Raw genomic sequence first — 22,881 nt, 5'->3', positions numbered from 1 at the left:
CTGATTCTGATTGTGACTAATGTTTTACACTTGTATATACAGAATATTAAAAGTCCGGAAATTACCTTTACAGACTAAATCTTCTTCCAATACTTCTGATCCTGCAATAATCAGAGTCACTTTCTTGAGTCAGGGATCAAATCTCCCTTAGCATTCTTCTAACTCAGGTTAGGCAACAATTTTGCATGTATTTCTGGAGCCTTATTTCTTTTGATCACTACAGCTGACCATGACTTTTGAACATGTGACCACACCAAAGGACTACCCTATTTATTATCCAAAAAAACAGTTTAAACTCAGCAGGGTACGTATCACCCAAAACTTATGTTCTGTTGTTTCAAATTTGTATTAGACATACAATTTCCTGTTACTACAGTGGTCATGTAAACACTTGCACCACTGAATTTCCACCATGTTGACGGTATTTTGTAGCAGAGGAATTTTTCATATATCCAGTTTGTATTTTATATGTGAATTCACTCCCAGAGTGTTTCTACTTATGCATCCATAAACCAAACATTTCTTATGACAATAAGCAGCTCTGTACATAAAACAAATTTAGACCTCACAGGTATGAATATGAGCAAATAGTGGTTCAACAATTTTATTAAGAAATAGCATAGGTACTACTAAATGCTGCCACAATTGTAGGCATCATGAGTAAAGTTGAACACTGGCACTTTCACAAGCAAAAATGTGATTGAATTGTTCTGCAGAAGTGCAAGTCACAGAACAGAGACACATAGATCTTCCTTTCATCTTTCAGACTAAAATGGTAACAAGCAATAAAGTTTATAAATTGTTTTCAACCAAGAAAGTAAATTTTCAAAAGGAAATTAAATTAACTTCATTATATGTTAATCCAGACAAGAACACAATTAGATACCAAGAAGTAGTTAAAAAAAAACAACTGGAAGTCTTTCATTTTCCTTAATGACTGATTATTTTTTCATTCTTTTTTTGTTCTGTTTTTTCTTGTATAATGTATGTTAATGTATGTAAAAAAATTCTTGTAAATGTTATGCATTTGATGCTATGTGCTTGTGATGCTGTAGCAGTTAAGTTTTTCATTGCACCTGCACACACATGACAATTAACTTGATTTTAACTTTGAAGTTGCTGCAAATTATCAACCACAATACTTGTGTCAATTAATTCTTCTAAACTTTAATTGCTTGAAAAAAGATTAGAGATTCATCTTTGAATAACTTTTAAGGTGATTAGGTGTCCATCAACAAAGGAATCAGAATTGGTTTTAATATCACTAGTATATGTCATGAATTTGTTAACTTAGTGGCAGCAATACAGTGCCACATGATAATACAGAAAAAAAAATGAACAAGTGAATCAATTACAGTAAGTTTATATATGTATATTATGCTGGGTAATGTTCTAGATTAATAAGGCATGCTGGCACAAACATCTTGTAAAACTGCTAGTGGCAGTACTAGGTAGATTGATCTCATTTCAAAGGCTCATGGACTATCTAGGTGTGTTGCCAGTTTAAATTACTCTTCTCCATATCAATTTAAAAGAAATCCCAAGCTTTACTGGGTGGAATCCAAACAGTTTGCCTTGGAAGTAAAAGAAACAAAAAGTGACAACAGTTGGAGATAGGCCCAAAGATTTGAGGAAAGTTTGAGTATCCAACAAGAAAGGGCTAAAAAAAAGTTAATTAAGAAGAGGAAAATAAACAAAGAGGCAAATATGGGAAGAATTTTTAAAAAATTCTTGCTAAGAAATATGTGAGAAGCCATCATATATGAGGTGGAAAAAGAACTTTTGAAAAGATATACTGTAACGTGATCGAGCAAAGAGAACATGGCTAGACTGGATGGAAGAGAACTGGTGAATATAATACATTTTGAATTTTTTAAAAAGTATTCAACATGGTTCCACATAAGGTTGCTTTGTAAAATAAATCTTTATAGTGTGGAAATTTATATACAGAACAAGCATGGCAATTTAACAGGAAGCATGAGTAAGGAGAAAGTGTCTGTTGGCCATCTATAATCCGAGGGGTGCTGCAGATATTAATACTAGAATCACCATTGCTTACAAATGTATCTATGGTTTAGAGGAAGGAAGAGAATGTCTGCAGCCAAATGCGTGAATAATAGAAAATCTGGAAAAAAGGCAAGTTGTGAGGAGAAATATTTCTACAGTTTCCAGAGAAACACTGATAGGCTTGGCAAGAGTTCGCAAATGGAGTATAATATGAGAAAATGTGAAAGTGCTTACTTTAGGAGGAAAACTATAAAAGTTGATTTAAATGAAGAAAGGTATTTGTGGGTCTTTTGCCTGTAAACCACAGAAGAGTAGCATGCAGGTGCAATAGGTAAATAGGAAGACTCAAAGAATGCTGACTTTTATCTGAAGGGGGTTAGCAAACCAGGTAAGTGTTACTGTAACTAAACAAGGCATAAGTAAACCATATCCTGAGAACTTACAAGGCCTCAATTTGGGCTAGATGCAGGAGCCTGTAGTAAAGGAAATAAATGAGAGTTCAGTGAAGACTGTAGCAGCATGGAAGGGAGGCGAGGCCCGACTAAGAGAAACAGCTCTTTTCTATCCTTCCTCACATTTTCCAACTGGTATTTCAAATATTTTGCTTCTTTGCATGACAGAGACAGTCGAAAACACAAACACTGCATCTCAAAATTAAGGCCCAAGTGGTACAAAACTTTTAACATAATTCTGGGAATCCTAAGTGAGTAAAGAATAAGATTTAAAATTGAAGACAAATAACTTCCAAATAATACAGACTGCATGACATGGCAAAGCCCTTAATTCCAGACAGCCCCAATATTATTAAGACCTCTGGTCACCCTGTAAAAGTCACTGATATCCAGACATTTAATCTTTCATTATTTGATATACATGGTGCAAAACTGGGACCAGATATAGATTCCAGAAGAATGTTATTTGTTACATCACTACCTGAGGTCGGCCAGCTCGGCCCATCATTTGAAGTATATCAGTTTCACTGTATTCTTGAAACATCCCTCCTGCGTAATGCATTGTGGATTTAATGACCACTAAATGTGCTGGCAAGTTCACTCCCATGGCTAAAGTGCTGGTAGTAACTGAAAATAATCACAGAAGAAAACTTTCAATCACCAGCTTGGAAAAGCTCATATATAAACACAAATCAATAAATCTTCAAAATTGAAATTGTGCTTATATTTAGATATGAATGAGGAAACTTTTACTCAGTCTCACAAAGTAGTAAATAATTTGTTTCCACTCTAGTTCAAAGCAGTGGAAGGTGCTGGAACATGAATATTTTTAAGATGTGGTTGGTGTTGCACACTGGGCTCTGACAAAGGGAGATCATGTAGAATCAGGTTTGTTATCACTGATGTATACTGTAAAATGTGTTGTTTTGCAGCAACAGTACATTGCAAGATATAACAATGATTCTAAGCTACAAAAAATACCATAAAAATTAATAACAAGGTGGTGTTCATGGACTGTTCAGAGATCTGATGACAGAGGGTTTGAAGCTGTTTCTAAAACATTGAGTGTGGGTTTGTAGGTTCCTGTGAGCCCTCTTGGATATTAGTATTGATAAAAGGGTGTGTCCTGGTCCTTATTGATGGATGCCACCCTCTTCAGGTACCGCCTTTTGAAGATCTCTGATAACCATATAACCATATAACAATTACAGCACGGAAACAGGCCATCTTGGCCCTTCTAGTCTGTGCCGAACACTTACTCTCACCTAGTCCCACCTACCTGCACTCAGCCCATAACCCTCCATTCCTTTCCTGTCCATATACCTATCCTTTTTTTTAAATGACAAAATCGAACCAGCCTCTACCACTTCTACTGGAAGCTTGTTCCTCACAGCCACCACTCTCTGAGTAAAGATGTTCCCCCTCGTGTTACCCCTAAACTTTTGCCCCTTAACTCTCAACTCATTCCTCTTGTTTGAATCTCCCCTATTCTCAATGGAAAAAGCCTATCCATGTCAACTCTATCTATCCTCATAGATTTTAAATACCTCCATCAAGTCCCCCCTCAACCTTCTATGCTCCAAAGAATAAAGACCTAGTTTGTTCAACATTCCTCTGTAACTTAGGTGTTGAAACCCAGGTAACATTCTAGTAAATCTTCTCTGTACTCTCTCTATTTTGTTGACATCTATGAGTCAGAAGGTTTTGCCCATGACGGAACTAGCTAATAACAAGGAGCTCTAAGATGATAGAAGGTCAAGGTTTGATGAACAGACTTGGAACAAAACCACACTGGTACACCCCACCCCCCCCCCTTGCCAGATACAGCTGGAGTATTCTATTGCCCAGAAACGCTTTTGGCACATTACCCTCTGGCAAGGGAAAGCATTTCAAACATGGAGGAATAATATGCAGCAATGTCAACCAAAATAAACTGTAAGATTACTTGTCCCCATGTTCTCAAGATCTTAGTCTGCACAACTGTCATAGCTCTTCAAAACAAAAATTATGCATTTTGGGAAAATGTGAGGATGTATGATATATAGTTCGCTTTCTACAAAGTTAATTGGACTAAATGATCACAAATTTCCTAATACATTGTGAGCTACTGACTGTGGACTTCTATGGCCAAAGATTAGCAATCTGTGAATCTGATAAACTAGACCCTGGGTTCCATTTAATTAATAATGACAATCAGCCACTGTCTATCATACATTTATAGGCAACACACCTGGGTGAAGAATTTTATTTCAGTATATCCTGGGGTAAGGAAAGAGACCAGGGCAAACTCTATGGAGAGGGAATCCTGTCGATCCAGGAGTATTCTTGTTCTCCTTTTCTCCATAGGGAATTGAAACAAAACTTATTTTAACAATAAGATCACAGTTTTCTACTTTGCTGCATTTATGTGTAGCAGTTCTCAGCAGTTCAGGCCAAAGACTTTGCTACTGAAGAAAATCCTACTTTCCATAAAAAGCAAGCACTGATAACCTTAGTAGGCTGTCACGGTGTCTAATTTCTGATTTAGGTAATTCTGCACACATCTAAAAAATACTGGTTCTAATGTAAAATCAGATATTCTGAGTTCAAAATGTAGCTTTCCAAAATAGACATTTTTGTATAGTGCTCATCTATCTAAGTTTATAGAAATTATTTACTACTTCATCGTTGGTGGTTGTTATTTGGTCAACTAAAGGAATGTAGTTGGAGCTTAATGTAAGGATTCATGTTGCAATCCCCAGATCTTGCTATTGTTTTCCAAGACACCTGAAAGTAAAAATACACTTTTAATCATGTTTAATTGCCTCCTAAAACTATTTACCTTGAACTGCCCAAAAGATACTAACAAGATATTACAACAATTAAACATTTTTAAAGAAAGTTGAATAAGAAAAGCACCATCCAAAAGGACTTACAAAGTACTGGTAAATCTCCTGCAGTGAAGGCAGCTTCAGTAGTTTTTCTATCAGATAGATCCATGCCAGCATGATGGTAACCAACTCCATATGTGAACAGATCTATTAAAACACATTTTAGGCTTCAGGAAAAACATAGAATTGCATTTATAAAACAATTCAAAATATAAATAACTTACCTCTCAGCTTTGCATCCTTGATTGAATTAGTATATTTTTGCAGTCTATTGTGTTCAGAAGAGTTGGATAAAAGAATAAATTCAGATATTACTTTTTGAAACAAAACAAGCTTTTCCTTAAAAATTCAAGATGATGTTTCTTTAAAGACTTACAAATAAGCACAAGCACAATATTTTATGTATGTTTCTTGAAGGTCAAATATCTTAAGTCAATAAGTGCCAATAACAAACTGTCAAAGGACTCAAAATAGAAGGTGTAGGACTGCCTTTGGTTCTGCAAGAGTTAAAGGAAGCAACCCACTAATCCCACAGATTTATTTTTGAGAGTTGCATAATCCAAAGCAACACAGACAAAATGTTGGAGGAACTCAGCTGGTCAGGCAGTATCTATGAAAATGAATAAACAGTCAATGTTTCAGCTGAGACCCTTCTTTAGGACAGAGTGGGAAGGGGGTGCCTGAATTAAAAGGTGGGAGGAAGGTAAGGAGGCTAGCTGGAAGGTGATAGGTGAAACCAGAGGGTGGGAAAGGTCAAGGGCTAGAAAAGAAAGAATCTGATAGGAGAGGAGAGTACACAATAGGAGAAAGGGAGGGAAAAGACCAAGGAGGAAATAATAGGTCAGATTGGTCAATAGAGAGGGGGTGGACTAATTTTGTTCACCTGAAGGAGAAATCAGTTTGGAGGCATACCCAGACAGAATATAAGGCTCCTCCATCCTGAGGGTTGCCTCACCTTGGCAAGAGAAGGGCATGGATCAACACGTCAGAACAGGAATAGGAATCAGAATTAAAATGTTTGGCCACTGGGAAGTTCTGCTTGTGGTGGATGGTGCGGAGGTGCTTGACAGCTCTCACCAATGTAGAGGAGGCTATATTGGGAGCACCAGACACAAAAGGCAACCCCAGTAGGTTCATAGGTGAAGTGTTGCCTCACCTGGAAAGACAGTTTGGGGCTCTGAATAGAGGTGAGAGAAGAGGTGTATGGGATAAGTGCCTGGTGGGAGATTACTGGGGAGGGATGAATGAACAAGGGAATCATGGAGGGAGTGATCCCTGTGGAAGGTGGAGAGGGTGGGAGGTAAAGATATGGTTAGTGGTAGGATCCCTTTGGAGATAGAGAAAGTTCTGGGGGATAATGTGTTGGATTGTACAATCCTTTTTTACCTTCTTATTTCTATGCATAAATTATTCCTTACAAAAGAAAGAAAATGTTTGAAAAGAAAACAGCCTTTACTAGACCAATACAAATCAAAATCATATAGCACAAAATATTCCCTCCATATTATATGTCATGTGCAAGGTATAAATAAGTGGATGTGACAAGAACATAAAGACTTTACTTAAAGCTATGATTGTCAGTTTCTCTTTAGTACCTAATAATAGTCACTTCAACATCTCAAGCCAAAAATAAATGGCTTTTCTTAATTTATATTTTGCAGGTTGAGTCTGTGGTGAGGAAGGCAAATGCAATGTTAGCATTCATTTCAAGAGGACTAGAATATAAAACCCTCGGTAATTTCTAAATAAGTACATGTTTGGCACAGCATTGTGGGCCGAAGGGAGCGTATTGTGCTGTAGGTTTTCTATGTTTCTATGCACAATCATACATCATAGTACAATAGTCTCTGCTTTATTATTTCATACATTATCATTGTGGATATTATTATTCTGTACCTTATTATTAGTTAAGTCTGCACACTGCTTAGTGCATTTTAAAATGTTGCTGCTTTAACTAAAGAATTTCCCACTCGGGATCAATAAGGTACTTATAATGATTATGTTTATTATTAAGGTTGAGGCTTTATAAAACATCGGAAAGGCCTCACTTGGAATATTGTGAGCAGTTTTGGGCCAGTTACCTAAGAAAAGAGGTACTGACAATGGAGAAAGTTCAAAGGAGGTTCATGAAAATGATTCCAGGATTGAAAGGCTTGTCATATGAGGAGCATTTGATGTCTCTGGGCCTCTACTCACTGGAATTCAGAAGAATGAGGGGAGACTTCATTGAAAACTATCAAATGTTGAAAGCCTCATTACCGTGGATGTGGAGAGAATGTTCTCTATGGTGGGGGAGTTAAGACCAGAGGACACAACCTCAGAACAGAGGGGTGTCCTCTTAGAATGGAGATGAGGAGGTATGTCTTTAGCCAGAGAGTAGAGAATCGGTCGAATTTGTTGCTACAGGTGACTATGGAGGCCAATTTATTGGGTATACTTAAGGCAGGGGTTGATAGATTCTTGATTAGTCAGGGCAAGAAGGGATATTGGAAGTAAGCCATAATGAAATGGCAGAGAACTCGATGAGCCAAGTGGCCTAATTCTGCTACTATATCTTATGATCTTCATCCAAGAGGACCAAAACTGTGCTGTAGAGTTTGGTGACTTCCATGCCTCAATGACCCAGAGAACTATGTTGGCTAGAGTCAGGGTCTTGTGCTTTGGTTGTTGGTAGGGTCACCCATGCCAAACAGATCAAAGACTAAGAGTGGACCACCAATCCTCAACTCAGGGCTAACAACTCTGACTGGTCAAAAAAATTGTTACATGAACAGCAATTCTTCTACATCTGTGTGTGACAGATTGGACAGACAAAGATGGAAGACCTTCATTGCTGCCATAACAGCCAGCAACATAACGGGCAATAAGTAAGTTATCTTAAGGTCTGAAATTGACTAGTTATTTACTGTCTAATCATATAAAAAAGAATTACAGTGGGTAACATTTGAGATTTCATCCAGGTCTGTGAATTTACAAATTCACCTTCCAAACTTCAAAAAGTGTGCACTTCAACATGATTTCAATATTACCTTTGCTTATGCTCCATGGTCATAATAAATCTGGCATCTTTTGCAAGTATGGATGCAGACTGCTGTACGCCTTTCCTTGTAGCACAGAACTAAAAGTTAAAAATGTCCTTTAATAAAACACCATTGAACTATTGATAATCAACCTTAAAAGTCATAATCAGAATTAAAAGGATAAATACCACCAAAGTTGGTTTTTGTTCAGAGTATGTCTGTATAACGCTAGCTACTTTGTAATTCAGGCTCAGGTCAAATTTGAATTCAGTTTGATTATTCGAGCAAGGAAATCCAAGTACAACTTTGCGGAGCTTTACAGGTCGATGGCTTTCATCTATCTTCATGGAAATTCCTGGTCCCTTCCCATCAGATAACCATTCTGCAATCTTAGAAGGTAAAACAAAGGATGTACAAATAAAATTGAAAATGTCATGATAAATGATTCTACTTTCTTTCTGAAATCTTACTTTATCCAGAAAGATGTGAATAGACTTACATCTTCAACATTTGGAATAGTTGCTGAAACTGCAACAAATCTCAGTACTTTATCTGCAGGCTGACCAGATGAACGCAAGACAATTGACTGAATTGTTTTCATTCTGCTGACAACAACTTCAAGGGTTGCACCACGACTTTCATCTTTCACAACATGTGCCTACAGTAATAGAAATTTGCCACTTCAGAAAATGGAAATGAATTAACTTGAATTTTCTTCAAAAGGTCTAAACATAAAATGTCCGAAATTTCTTCAAAGGTTAAAAAAAAGTAATAACTTGTGAAATGAACAGCAACTTTTAACTTCAATGAACAATGGCCTAGAGTGCTGCAACATATAGCAACATTTTCATGTGCCACAAAACTAGATTGCTAAACGTACATAATACATAGGACACTATTGACTATACAGAACAAAGGCATGTAATGCATGATTTGATATTACTTGCACAAGATTCTTCTGCACAGATGAGGCCCAAGAATGAATTGGCCCTCATACTAAGCTTGCTTTCAAGTTAGTATAATTGTTCCTGTAAATCCTATTACAACATTTTCCTGGTATATACAGCCTCAAGTGGCTTGCTTCATAATGTAGATCAAGCAAACCCTGAGATTTGCCCCAAGCATATTCTGATGACTTTTTGATAGCTTGCTATTGTCAAAAGTTAAATCAGTTTTAAATTACTGATAATAATCAAAGATATATAACAACAATTCAAATAGCATTAAATTTGTTTTTTAATGGTTACAAAAACAAATCAAACCAATTTAGTAACAACACTTTTAAAGTAAATAGTTAACAAACCACTTAAGGCATTTCACTTTGAGCTTGAGTTCTGTGAAATGAATAGGGTCATTATGCCTAACTTGAATATGGGGTCATATGGGCTGTTCACTCCTTCTGCCCAGGCTGACAAACCCCCATTTCTTCCCATCCACACCATTCAAGCAATCCAGGACAGAATCTTTGAAGAAAACAAGCAATTAAGGACTAACCCTATATACAGCAACTACTATTCCAATCCTTTTGATTACACCATAGCCCTATCATCTACGGTTTTCTTTTGCTAGCTCTCCAATGACAGCTGGAGATATATAATGCACCATCAATAACTATAGGAGACTGGAAGTGAACGATAGGCTTTTATTAACAGCGAAAAGAGAGCATGACTTGTCGAAGACTAAGGGAGGAGCAGTGCCCCAGTCGCCTTTATACAGGGGTCTGTAGGAGCAGCCATAGGAGCAGTCAGCAGAGGGGCGTGTCCATACAGGTATACATAGTTTACCACAATATATTTGCCATTTAAGCTCATGCAGTATACTTTGACATGCCTCTTATAGGTACCGCACAATTTTTAGCTAAATGACTTCAAAAGTTGGAACATTTCACTGTGCAATATATACACCATTACCTCATCAATTAGGAAAAGCCGTACCAGCTGTACTAATGAATTGTCTCTCCATTTTCTTGTCATATTGTCCCATTTTTCCTGAAAAAAAATTGGAAACGCGACAAAATTTGTCAAAAATACATTTGTATAAACTACCTGGCTACAACTTCTGATAGGACCATAAGAACATTCCCAAAATAGTTTTGTTCAATTAGTTTGAGTGTGCAGCATTCCTTATTTATCAATGGGAGTATGTTCCATTCCTTAGTTATTGTAATTAAAAATTCATATAGGAATACATTCATTAAACCTATACTCTAATACCCTATTTTTGAATATCGGGATTCTACCTTACCTATTTATATATTGTACTCTGGAAGTAGAAAAGACCAAGACCACAATCACCAAAAAGCCTTCACATATAAGAAAATGGAAAGCTTGTCAATTTAACACATTTATTCAAAACACATGTTAGGGATATAAAGAAAATAACTAAGTAATTTAGTCAAATGTTGGTAGTGAATAACCTTCTAGAGGTCATATAGTTATTTTAGTAAGGTCATATAGCTGCTCTGAATGACAACAGTTAACTAAGGACACTCAAGATAAATTTGTAAAAAGTCAGTCATATTTCATAAATTTAAGTAAAGTTGAAGAAATAGCAATATTGATAAAAGTACTTTAGATATGAAATTTCAAAAGCATTTAAAAATGTGACATCCACAGAACATGTTGATAAAATGACAGCATACTTTATTAAAGAGAATACAGTTGGGCATATGGTCAATGCACAATGGTTAATTGCAGGGTTGTAAACACTGACATTTCTTAAGGTTCTGTTTTGTCTTCGTTATTCCGCTTAATTTATCATTTGAATTTAGTTATACTGATACAGATGAGGATAAGAAACAAAAAGTTAAGCATATGAAATTCTACAGTTATCTACAGGAGTAAAGACTGCAAAAGGAATCATCCTAAAGCAATTAAGCCATTGATAAGCCTTTGCTACTGTGTCCACTTTTGGGATTCTTGGTGAAAAATATGATAAGGAAAGGCTTGAGTTACATGGACATTTGCTCATCCAATGAAAACTAATTTAAGTATTTAGATTATTAAACTGCAAATTGTTAATACCACTAATCTGAGAACCAGGAACTAGAAGACATAAAATTAAAATTACAGTAAAGAAAACGGTTAACATTATTCTCAGTTTAAGTTTTAAGGATATGGAATGTCCAAACAGGAACAATGTTAAAAAATACTGGAAACAGAATGAAAAGGGCATAAGAAATATAAAAATAAATACAATTGACAGTTCCTACAAATAATCAGCAAAGACACAATGGCATGAATTACTTCCTTCTTTACATAAATTTCCATAATTCAGCAATAGCACTCTTCTGTTTTCTAACATTTTGTGTTATTTGCTCCGAATAATTACAATCTGTAATTGCTCTAAACCAACCTGGGGTCCATGGATCTTTGCTTAATGGTATTGGTCTATGGTATATAAAAAAAGGTTGGGAACCCCTGCTCTAAACAATGCAATGAATGAAACTTGGAACTTGAGATCACTAGGAGGATGCTTTCATTACAAAATTCTCTAATAATCCTGGTTAGCTACCAGTTCAAAAGTATTTATGTGTCTATGAAGCCCAATGAAACATCATATTGTTGTAAATGCAAAGAAAATAAACTTAAGGGAATTTAATTTAAGGAAACATTCTAATAAAGGTAGCTTCCACTGAGTTATCACTCCTTTTTATATTTTTATTATACTTGCATTGTTTCCTCAGTGCAGAAACTTACAGGAGTAGTTAAGATAATATGTGCATCTTGGATCTCAAAATAATCATCCATTTCTGTATCTCCAGTAAGTTCTTTGCACATTAATCCAATAGATCCAAACTTTTCTTTCCAATCTTCATATCGCTGGTTGCACAAAGCTTTGATTGGAGCCACTAGGAAAAGGAAAGATTCCATTACATGTCTTGAAGAAAAGTCACGGAACAAATTGGACAAGTTTCTTTCAAAATTAAAGATAAAGCACAATTATACTGTACATACTCACAGTATTCATTTTGTAAACCAGTTCAGAATTATTGACTAAAAATGCAAATCATTCCTTCTTCTCATAGGGGGCTACTATAATGGTTTGGCTGTATTTCTGCAATTGTGTATCTCACAATCACATCTATGTACAGATTTCATTGTGAATAAACTATATTTTAGTTGAAATATGCCAGCTGAATATACCAACAGAATTAACAGAATATAGGTGGATACACAGCACTGGTTTTGCATTTATTTTTTTAAATTATAGTAGAAATAAAGTGTTTTGTATTAGTATAAAAGGACTTAATTTAAACCTTTGTATTAAACTTACTGTATACAATTTTTACATTGGACCACGGTTTTGGAACTTCCATCAGTATTCTGACGATTGCTAATTCAAATATCACAGTCTTTCCAGAACCAGTTGGGGAACAAATCACAAAATTCTTTTCACCATAAAGAAGCTAAAGAAAATGCAGAAAATTTTAAACCTAATTAATTAAATGTTGGAAGACAACAATCTACAACTTGTAGAACTTTCTTTTTGCAGCATCTTATTCATATTATCCAGAAGTCGGAGAAATAATTTGTAGGCATGAGTTCAGATAATTAGGGATTGGTAATCATTGCTTGTCCTGCAAGTGAATGAGTGAAATTCTCCTCAATGCAAAGATGACATCTTCAATACATCATGCCATATTTAGATCATACATTTTCCCTGTTCTATTTTCCAAATAACAGGCATGGAGCAATCAATAAAGTAAAGAACATGCATTATAATTGAGAAAAATATTTGAGAACATAGCATAAATATATAAAATTAATCAAAAATCTCAATCTAATAAATACCCTTAACCAGATTACCAAATTATTAAACAAAGAAGAAACCCACTCCCTATAAAAACTGCAAGATGAAGGAAAAAGAGATTCCCTTCAAGAAAAAAAAGGATAATTGAAAAATAAATTTAAAGAGTTAGTAAATCTTGCAAAAAACACAGGTGCAATAGTTCTTAATCACAGTCGTTAATTCTGCTTTGTGGTACGTCCTTCCCATGTGAATCCATCCTACAGAATAAGGGAATTCAGTTTATTGTGCTGTTTGGAAGTGTCAAATTAATTCTACTCACCTGCCCTGAAAATTTGCCCTCAAGTACTTTTCTCGACACAATATGCTGCCAATCTGGAACAACACACACAAATACAAACAAAATGCTGGAGAAACTCAGCAGATCCAGCAGCATCTGTGGAAGGAAGTGAAATTGACGTTTTGGGCTGAAATCCTTCATCTAGACTGGAAAAGAGACAGGAGCTAATATAAGGTTGGGTGAGAGCAAGACTACACCAGCTGGTAGGTGCTACATGAATCCAGATGACAAGAGGAAGATAGAAAGGTTGGGTAGGATTATGAGTATGATGTGAGAAGTTGCAAGATGTTAAATGGAAGAGGCTGAAGAAGATGAAAACTGATTAGAGGATGATGGCCCATGGAATAAAGGGAAGGAGGTGGAGTGCCAGGGGAAGGAAGGTAAGGCTGATGAGCAGGTCAAGACGGTGGGACTAGAGGGAAAAGGGAAAACTGGGGAGGGGTAGGAAGGAAAGAGAGGGGAGTTTGTACCAGAGGTGAGAGAAATCAATGTTGATGCCATCAGTTGGAGACTACAAAGATGGAATATGAGGTGTTGTTTCTCCAATCTGCATCTAGCTCAACTTGGCAGTAGAGGAGGCCACAGACAGATATGTCATTGAGGGAAGGGAAATTGAATTGGTTAGAATGGCTGGCTACTGAGAGAATCTAGTTGTTATGTAGAAAGAGTGGCAGTGCTGAATGAAGCAATTTCCCCAATCTGTGTGAGGCCTCAGTTATGAAGAGGAGACCACGTAGGAGGAGTACTGGATGCAATAAATGATAGTGATGATTCATCAGTACTGCCTCACATGGTAGGACTAGTTAGGGTCCTGAAAATTAGTTAGGGAGGAAAGTATCGGGGTAGGTATAATACTTGGACAGTTCCAGGGATAAGTGCCTGGGAGGATATTGGTAGGGAGGATCAAGCTGACAAGTGAGTCATAGAGAAAGCAAACAATTCTGAAAACGGAGAGGGGACAGGAGGGGTTGACAAGATATGCCTGATGGGGAATTTTGTTAGAGATGGCAAAAGTTGTGGAGAATATTATTGCTGAGGTTTGTAGAGGACAAGGGGAACATGGATGAGCATGGATAAAGTGCTGAGGGTAGATGTGTCAGAAATGGAGGAGGTGCAGATGAGGGCTGCATTGATAGCAATGGAGGAGAAACATTGTTTTCTGAAAAAAGGTGGACATTTCAGATGTCCTAAATGGAAAGCCTCATCATGAGAACATATGGAGCAGAGACAGAGGAAATGAGAGAAAGGAATAGCATCCTTGCAAGTGACAGGGTGAGAAGAGGTGTAGTCAACATAACTGTGGAAATCAGTGAGTTTGTAAAAGATGTTGGAAGCAGAGAGATCAAGAAAGGATGGAGATTTGTCAGAGATGGACCTAATAAATCTGAAGGTGGAGTGGAAGTGGAAGTTGGTGGCAAAGTTGATAAAATTGACAAGCCTTACATGGGTGCAGGAAGTAGCATCAATGAGTTTGTTAATGTAGCAGAGAAAGAGTTGGGGAGCATTACTAGTGAAGGATTGGAATATGGATAGTTCCATGTAGCCAACGGAAAGGCAAGTATAACTGCTTTCTTCTGCCTTTTCTTTTCTTTGCTCTCCCTTCTTAGTTTCTTTAATGACTAATTTTGTATGAGAGCAAAATTGCAAAGAAGAGCCGCGATGACTTTGGAGATTTTAACAGGTCTTTAACAACATTCCTCTATAATCTCCAATGAATCTGAAACAATGGATTATTCTTTCACAATACCTATCTTGCTTTTTTGCTCCCGATTTGAGGTTCCATCTGTGATGATTAACCCAAAGAAATGTCTTCTCACAAGTCACAGATCTCTTGCAGACTGCATCATATTTTCCTCCAGGATTTCCCTATATTTTACTGCATTAATTTTATCCTCTACCTTCTCAAGCAATCCAAGGCCTGCTACAGTGAATCATCCCTACAGCATGATGCAGCCACTATCATGCTTCATGGTAGGGATGGTGTATTTTTGAAAATGTGTGGTGTTTGGCTTACGCCAAACATTGTTTTTAGTCTGATGGCCAAAAAGCTCAATTTTGTTTTCATCAAACTGTAGAATCTTCTTCCAGCTGACTTCAGAGTCTCCCACATGTCTTCTGGAAGATTCTAGCCAAGATTTCAGTTTTTTTTCAACAGTGGCTTTCTCTTTGCTACTCTCCCATAAAGCTGCGACTGGTGAAGCACCCAGGCAACAGTTCTTGTATGCACAGTCTCTCCCATCTCAGCCATTAAAGCTTATAGCTCCTCCAAAGTTGTATAGATCTCCCTCACTAGTCCCTTCCTTTCACGGTCACTCAGTTTTTGAGAATAGCCTTCTCTAAGCAGATTTATAGTTGTGCCATATTCTTTACATTTCTTGATGATTGACTTAACTGTACTCCAAGGGGTATTCAGTGACTTGGAAATTTTCTTATATAATCTCTTGACTTGTGCTTTTCAATAACTGTTTCACAGAGTTGCTTGGATTTTTCATTTGTCTTCATGATGTAGATTTTGCCAGGGTACTGGTTCACCAGCTGTTGGACCTTCCAGATACAGGTGTATTTTTAATACAATCAATTGAAACACCTTGTCTGCACACAGGTCTCCAAAAATGGATCTCCATTTAACTAATTATGTAACTTCTAAAACCAATTGGCTGCACTAGTGATGATTTAGTGTGTTGTATTAAAAGAGGGTGAATATATATGCAATCAATTATTTTGTGTTTTTATATGTAATTAATTTAAATCACTTGTGTCTTCACTTGACACAAAAGAGTCTTTTTCTGTTGATTAATGTCAAAAAAACCCAAATCAAATCCACTGCAATTCAGTGTTATTAAACAATAAAACATGACAACTTCCAAGGGGGATGAATACTTTTACCTAAAACTTTTGCACTATACATTATATTGTACACAAAATCCAAGATTTATGATTGTCATTCTGTTATCCTGCTCTTGATCATTAGTGAAAGGCCAAAGACAATCATTGACTGTGTATTTAACAGTACTTCTATAATCTGCTTATTAAGTGTCTTCCTTGATTACTCAGCTTCCAAACTTTATGCAGTAGTGGTCCGCAGAAAAAATAAACAGAATTCCAGTGGTAAGGTCAGCTTTAATATCATAACATCATTGAACAGTATGTTTCACAAAGATCTCCTGGTAAAACTGACAGCACTAAGGAAGTTGCTTGTATTTGTCAATTGTCTCAGCCCTTGGATATGCTGTGCAAGGCAGGGTCTGTCTTCAGCCTTTATTAGCTCCATTCACAGATCCACACAAAATAAAACATGGCTGCATGTAGCAAAAGCTGAACATCTAGACCAGCTGATTAGTGCCAAGTAAAAATTCCCTTGCAACTGCTGGGCAAGGATAAATCTATCTCATCTGATGTTCACTCACATTTTAATCTCAAAAACACCCTTCAACATCTGGAGAAACACTGTAGATGAGAAACTGAACTGAACCAGCCACATAAATGCTACAGCTACAACACAAAGTAAAAGTCTGGTATTCTGTTGTGAATGGTTTCTCGCTGACTCACTTCTTGACTGCACAAAGCCTACCATCATTTAAAGCACCTGCCAAGAATATGATAGAATAGCTTCTGCTTGCTTTTTTGGATTCAGAAAGAACAGTCAGGGAACTGAACAATTTCTATTTGTTTCATAGCTCATCTAACAACTCACCAAGGTTTCAACATCACCTCAAAAACCTATGAATACCACCACAAAGGGAAAAGTAAATGTTGGATTAGGATGCCAGCACATTAAAGCTGCTTCCAAAACCATACATCATCCATACTAGAATACATATCATTGGGTCAAAATTTTGAAGCACCTACTTGATTTTAATGTGGATTACTTTCATCAGACAGACCATGGCATTTCATGCAAGTTGCTAACTAGCCAAGGTATAAAGGTAGTATGAAATATTAGTACTTAAATTATATTAATTTAAACACACTGGCTTGCTACACTCTCTATATCCTTGTTTACTGCATTAGTAGAGTATCTTTGACATTCCTAAACAACAATGCCAGAAATCAGAGATATATTACAATAAAGATGATGGCCATACAGTATACAAAAGAAATACAGTCCCTTCTTTTTCTCCTGAGGCCTGCAAACTATTTCCATTTCATATTTATCAGACTCATTTCTGAATGCCACAATTGACAATAACCCTACTATTACTCTTGGCTGTGCCTTCAATGCACTAATCATTCCCTTCAAAACAAAGCTGTTCTTCATGCCATTTCTGTTTCTTTTCACAAACCTGCATTTTATGTCTTCTTGGCGTTTTCACTGATATGAACAGTTATTCTCTAACTGTTCTGTTAAAACACTTCAATAACTCCATGAGATTCCTTCTCCATCTTATCCATCCCTTGAAGAACAATCCAGCTTCTCAAGAAATCCTTGAAACTAATGTCCTTATTCTTAAAATTGTTTCAGTAAATATCTCCTATCTGCTTTGGAAGTTTCACACAGAGAGTAACACTGTGAACTGAACATAATACTCCAGCCATGGCTAACCCAGTGTTTTGTAAACATTCATCATGACTTCCTTGTTTTTGCATTCTATACTCTATTAATGTGTTGAAAACCTTGAGGCCATGCACCAGGACCACAAAGAGGTCCTTGCCTAAGTGGTGGAAGCAGGGGATCACTCCTCTCTCAGCCACCATCTGCCTCATCGGTAGAAGATTCTGTAAATCCAACAGCGCCTTCATTACTCATTGCAGAATCTACAAAATTAAATTAGAAGTAAGACATCCTCAATCCTGAGGGAACGTGTAAGAAGCAAAAAAGGTTAACTTGCTAGTATAGCAAGAAATTAGGAAGATAAACAGTATGGAGAGAGTATATGTGGAATCTTGTGCACAGATCTAGTCTTCCTATCTAAAATAAGACATTTGCAAAATGCGAGTGCAGCAAAGGTCGAATAGATTAATTCCTGAGATGGCAAGAGAAATTAAACAGGGCATATATTCAAGTTTAGAAGGATGAGGTGACCTCATTGAAACACAGAAACGTCTAAATGGGCTGAGCATGGGGATGATGAGTTGATGATTCCACAGGCTGGGGTATCCAGGAGTAGAGGTCCCAGTTTCAAAAAAAGGTGTCAACCAATCAGGATAGAGATAAAAATAAATTCCTTCAAGGATTTAGACCTTTAGAATTCCAAACCCCGGAAGGCATTGAGAATAATGAAGACAGAAATCAGCAAACTTTTTCATATTAGGGAATCAAGAAATTAGTGCAGGACAATGGCACTGAGGAAAACAATCATCCATCACCTTATTAAATGTGGAACGTGCATAAGAAGTTAAATTTCATATTCATGTTTTAATTTCTTACATTGAATTGTTCTTCTATTTGAATGTGCTGCAATATTGTTTTTACAAACACTGAAAAATCCAGAGCAAGATTAACAAACTTTCCAACTTTAGACCAATTATATGATTTGTTAGATGCTTGAGAAATGATAAAGATTAATGCTTAGGAAGGCTGCAGTCGATAACTTTTCACGTTACCTCTAATTAAATTGTTTTTACAGGAACCTCTTGTTTTTAAATTGCACAATTTTGAAAAATGCTAATATTTTGAAAACTTCTTATTCTGTCAAGCATTACCCAATCATTAAATTTTCCTTTCCAGTTCTTCCATAAATGCACATAAGTTTCTTAAGAGCCTTAATTTTAAAAAATCATAAAGCTATTAATTATTGTACATACATCATCTAGCACTCTGGACTGTATATAGTTGAAGTAAGGAAATTCTTTGAAAATGCTTCTAAATTGTACCGCTATGTACATTCGTGTTAAGGATTAAGTTAATGTCATTTCAATAACAGCATTTACCAACTGATACATCGTTAAATGTTTAGTAATGAAACAGTAAATTTAACAATGTGCGGTCTTTTCCAGTCTCAGCATAACTAATTTTCAACAGCAAATATTTAAAAAATAATAGTGTAACATGTGCAGCTCTTGCCATCTAGTGGCAATATTTCCATCAAGAAACGAGAAAGCTTCTATTGCCTATTACACTTTACCACACATTTTTAAAGACTAGTCTACATAACTTTAAAATTCTTTCAAACAGATTTTTTTTTTGCAATTAATACTCTCACTAAGCTTCTGAAAGAGAACAAGTATTGTTGCAGAAATTATTTTAAAACTATTCAAATTCTAATTAAATAAAGGATTTAATAAATTAGTCTCCTTCATTTGATTAACAATAAAAAGCTCACAAATATTGAAAGGATACGAATTTCAGTAACTGCTCTCAAAGTTCCTGAACTCTTGCCTGTTACATCTACAAGAAAAAAAATTAAAAATCTTTGAAGAATCAAGGAAAACTGGACAGCATTTTAGTCATTATTTTGTTGAGTTACTTTCACAAAAGTTATCTGCATTTTGTAACATTTGCATCTTGTTGTTTCCTGCTTTTACTAGAGAGGATCAACAAGAGATATACTGTATTTCATATAGAACATAGAAAATCTACAGCACATTACAGGCCCTTCAGCCCTCAATGTTGTACCGACCATGTAAGCTACTCTAGAAGCTGTCTAGAATTTCCCTACTGCATAGCCTTCTACTTTTCTAAGCTCTGTGTACTTAACCATGTACCCTATTTTATCCGCTTCTACCACATTCGCTGGTAGTGCATTCCACGCACCCGCCACGCTGTGTGAAAAACTTACCTCTGACATCCCTCTTGTGCCTACTTCCATGCAACTATGTTGTGAAAGTGTTTCTTAATTTACCAATGAACCATCTTTTTATTTGAATGACAGGTTAAGGGGCTATGCAATTGAAATTGAGTCCTGAGTCCATTTCACTTACATCCATGTGCCTATCTAGGAGTCTCTTAAATGCCCCGAATTTATCTGCCTCGACCACCACCCTGGCACTGTTTCTCTTTAATTTCCTTTCATTAGTAAGTTCAGTCTCCTTGTAACCACTTAGTATCATCCTCAACCAGCTTATTGTCAGGTATCTACCTAAAAATTCTTTCCTCCTTTCCTCTCCAAATTTCTTTCTGCTGCTATCACACACATCTGCTGATATACAGATTTTGTTCATGTTCACAATGTAAGCAAGCATACTGCCTGTTATCTACAAGTTCAATTAGTCCTGAGGTAGAACAAATTACCATCACAGCATATCCTACTGATGAAAACAGCTCAACTCATACAAAAAACTGGTGTTTAGAACTACTTGCAATATACTTGAGGCAGAAACAAAATAAAATGGTTAAGGAAATCATATATTTTCTCATGCTTTTCCTACCTCTCAATAACCATCCCATGAGATTCAGATAACCATAGGGATTGTCCCAGGAAGCCAATAAATTTCTGAACTTTTACCTTCTATTGACCTCAGGAGATTCTTGGTGGGGGCGGCATGGTATGTCATAGACTCTGGGCACTGCCAAAACTGGAGAGTAAACGTCCAGCAATGAGTATTTTCTTTCTTGACTTCAGAGAACCCTGTATGTGAGGCTTTCTGACCTTCTAATGACTAGCATTCTGTGAAACATTACATTGGTTATCCCATTACTAAGTTATTGAATTGTATTAGGCAGGCAGTTAACTATTCTTCTTCAATGAAACTAGTTAATATAGGGCTGCAATAGCAGGTAAAATCCTGTGTAAGTTTGTCTAAATTAGACATCACCAGTGAAATTAGGAAAAATGGAAGAGGACTTAATAAGGTTAAAAAGATACTAAATTATACAGAAAATTAAATTATAAATTATATGAAGCTGATTAGTGTTTAGTTTTTGCCTCCAAAGCTAGCCAGATTTCTCAATCATTACGACTCCTCCTCTGACACCCAACACAGACATACCTCAAGTATGTGCGCTTAACCTACTGCCCTGCTCTTTCTACACTCACACCTGCATGGTTAAGTACTGCACAAACACTCTCTATAAATTTGCTGATGACACCACTGTTGTTGATAGAATCTCAGTTAGTGATACGGAGGTGTACAGGAGTGAGAGATCAGCTGGTTGAGTGGTGTTGCAACAACAGCCTCACACTCAACATCATCAAGACAAAGAAATTGATTATGGACTTCAAGAAGGGGAAGTCAGGAAACACACAACAATCTTCATTGAAAAGTCAGCTGTGGAAAAGCTGAGCAACTTCAAGTTCCTTGGTGTCAACATCTTTGTGTGTCTACTCTGGGCCTAACACATTGATTCAATCATGAAGGCATGCCAGTGGCTCTACTTAGTTATGAATGAGATTTAGTATGTCACTAAAGATTCTTGCAATGATGCATGGTAGATAGCACTTTGACTGATTGCATCAAGACTGGAGAACCGAATGCACAGGATTGCAAGAGGTTGCAGAGGGTTATAGACTCAGCCAGCTCAATCATGGCAAAATCATCCCACATCAAGGAATCTTGAAGAGGCGGCACCTCAAGAAGGTAGCATCCATCACTAAGGACACACACTAACTGGAACATGCCCTGGTTTCATTACTATCATTAGGAGAGGTACAGGAGCCTGAAGACCCACACTTAATAATTTAGGAAGAGCTTCTTCAAGTCAAATCAAGTCAAGTCAAGTCACTATTATTGCCATTTCGACCATAACTGCTGGTACAGTGCATAGTAAAAATGAGACAATGTTTTTCAGGACTATGGTGTTACATGACACAGTACAAAAACCAGACTGAACTATGTAAAAAGTTAACACAGAGAAAGCTACACTAGACTACAGACCTACACAGGACTGTGTAAAGTGCACAAAAACAGTGCAGGCATTACAATAAAAAATAAACAGGACAATAGGGCAAGGTGTCAGTCCAGGCTCTGGGTATTGAGGAGTCTGATAGCTTGGGGGAAGAAACTGTTACATAGTCTGGTCGTGAGAACCGGAATGCTTCGGTGCTTTTTCCCATACGGCAGGAGGGAGAAGAGATTGTATGAGGGGTTCATGGGGTCCTTCATAATGCTGTTTCCTTTGAGGATGCAGTGTGTAGTGTAAATGTCCATGATGGTGGGAAGAGAGACCCTGATGATCTTCTCAGCTGACCTCACTATCCGCTGCAGGGTCTTGCGATCCGAGATGGTGCAATTTCTGAACCAGTCAGTGATGCAGCTGCTCAGGATGCTCTCAATATAACCCCTGTAGAATCTGATGAGGATGGGGGGGTGGCAGATGGACTTTCCTCAGCCTTCACAGAAAGTAGAGATGCTGCTGGGCTTTCTTTGCTATGGAGCTGGTGTTGAGGGACCAGGTGAGATTCTCCATCAGGTGAACACCAAGAAATTTAACGATCTCTATCAAGGAGCCGTTGATGTTCAGCAGGGAGTGGTCGCTCCATGCCCTCCTGAAGTCAACAACCATCTGTTTTGTTTTGTTCACATTAAGAGACAGGTCTTCCACTCCAACATCAGATTTCTGAAAG

General features: G+C 36.9%; 1 protein-coding gene across 1 annotated transcript in view; it reads right to left on the bottom strand.

Annotated features, from left to right (window-relative positions):
* The window catches only part of hfm1 (helicase for meiosis 1), a 125,319-nt gene that overhangs the window by 76,164 nt on the left and 26,274 nt on the right, over positions 1–22,881 (bottom strand). The window contains exons 6-16 of the mRNA XM_059985228.1: positions 19,719–19,766; positions 19,184–19,254; positions 12,625–12,757; positions 12,048–12,199; positions 10,260–10,337; positions 8,849–9,007; positions 8,538–8,738; positions 8,359–8,447; positions 5,554–5,597; positions 5,375–5,476; positions 2,941–3,086 (exon numbers count right to left, since the gene is read on the bottom strand). Of these exons, the coding sequence (XP_059841211.1) occupies positions 2,941–3,086; positions 5,375–5,476; positions 5,554–5,597; positions 8,359–8,447; positions 8,538–8,738; positions 8,849–9,007; positions 10,260–10,337; positions 12,048–12,199; positions 12,625–12,757; positions 19,184–19,254; positions 19,719–19,766 (1,223 nt within the window). The remainder of the gene's footprint in view (positions 1–2,940; positions 3,087–5,374; positions 5,477–5,553; positions 5,598–8,358; positions 8,448–8,537; positions 8,739–8,848; positions 9,008–10,259; positions 10,338–12,047; positions 12,200–12,624; positions 12,758–19,183; positions 19,255–19,718; positions 19,767–22,881) is intronic.

Source organism: Hypanus sabinus, chromosome 11 (genome assembly GCF_030144855.1).
Source record: "Hypanus sabinus isolate sHypSab1 chromosome 11, sHypSab1.hap1, whole genome shotgun sequence".
Classification (NCBI taxonomy): domain Eukaryota; kingdom Metazoa; phylum Chordata; class Chondrichthyes; order Myliobatiformes; family Dasyatidae; genus Hypanus; species Hypanus sabinus.
This window is presented reverse-complemented; position numbering and strand designations above follow the sequence as displayed.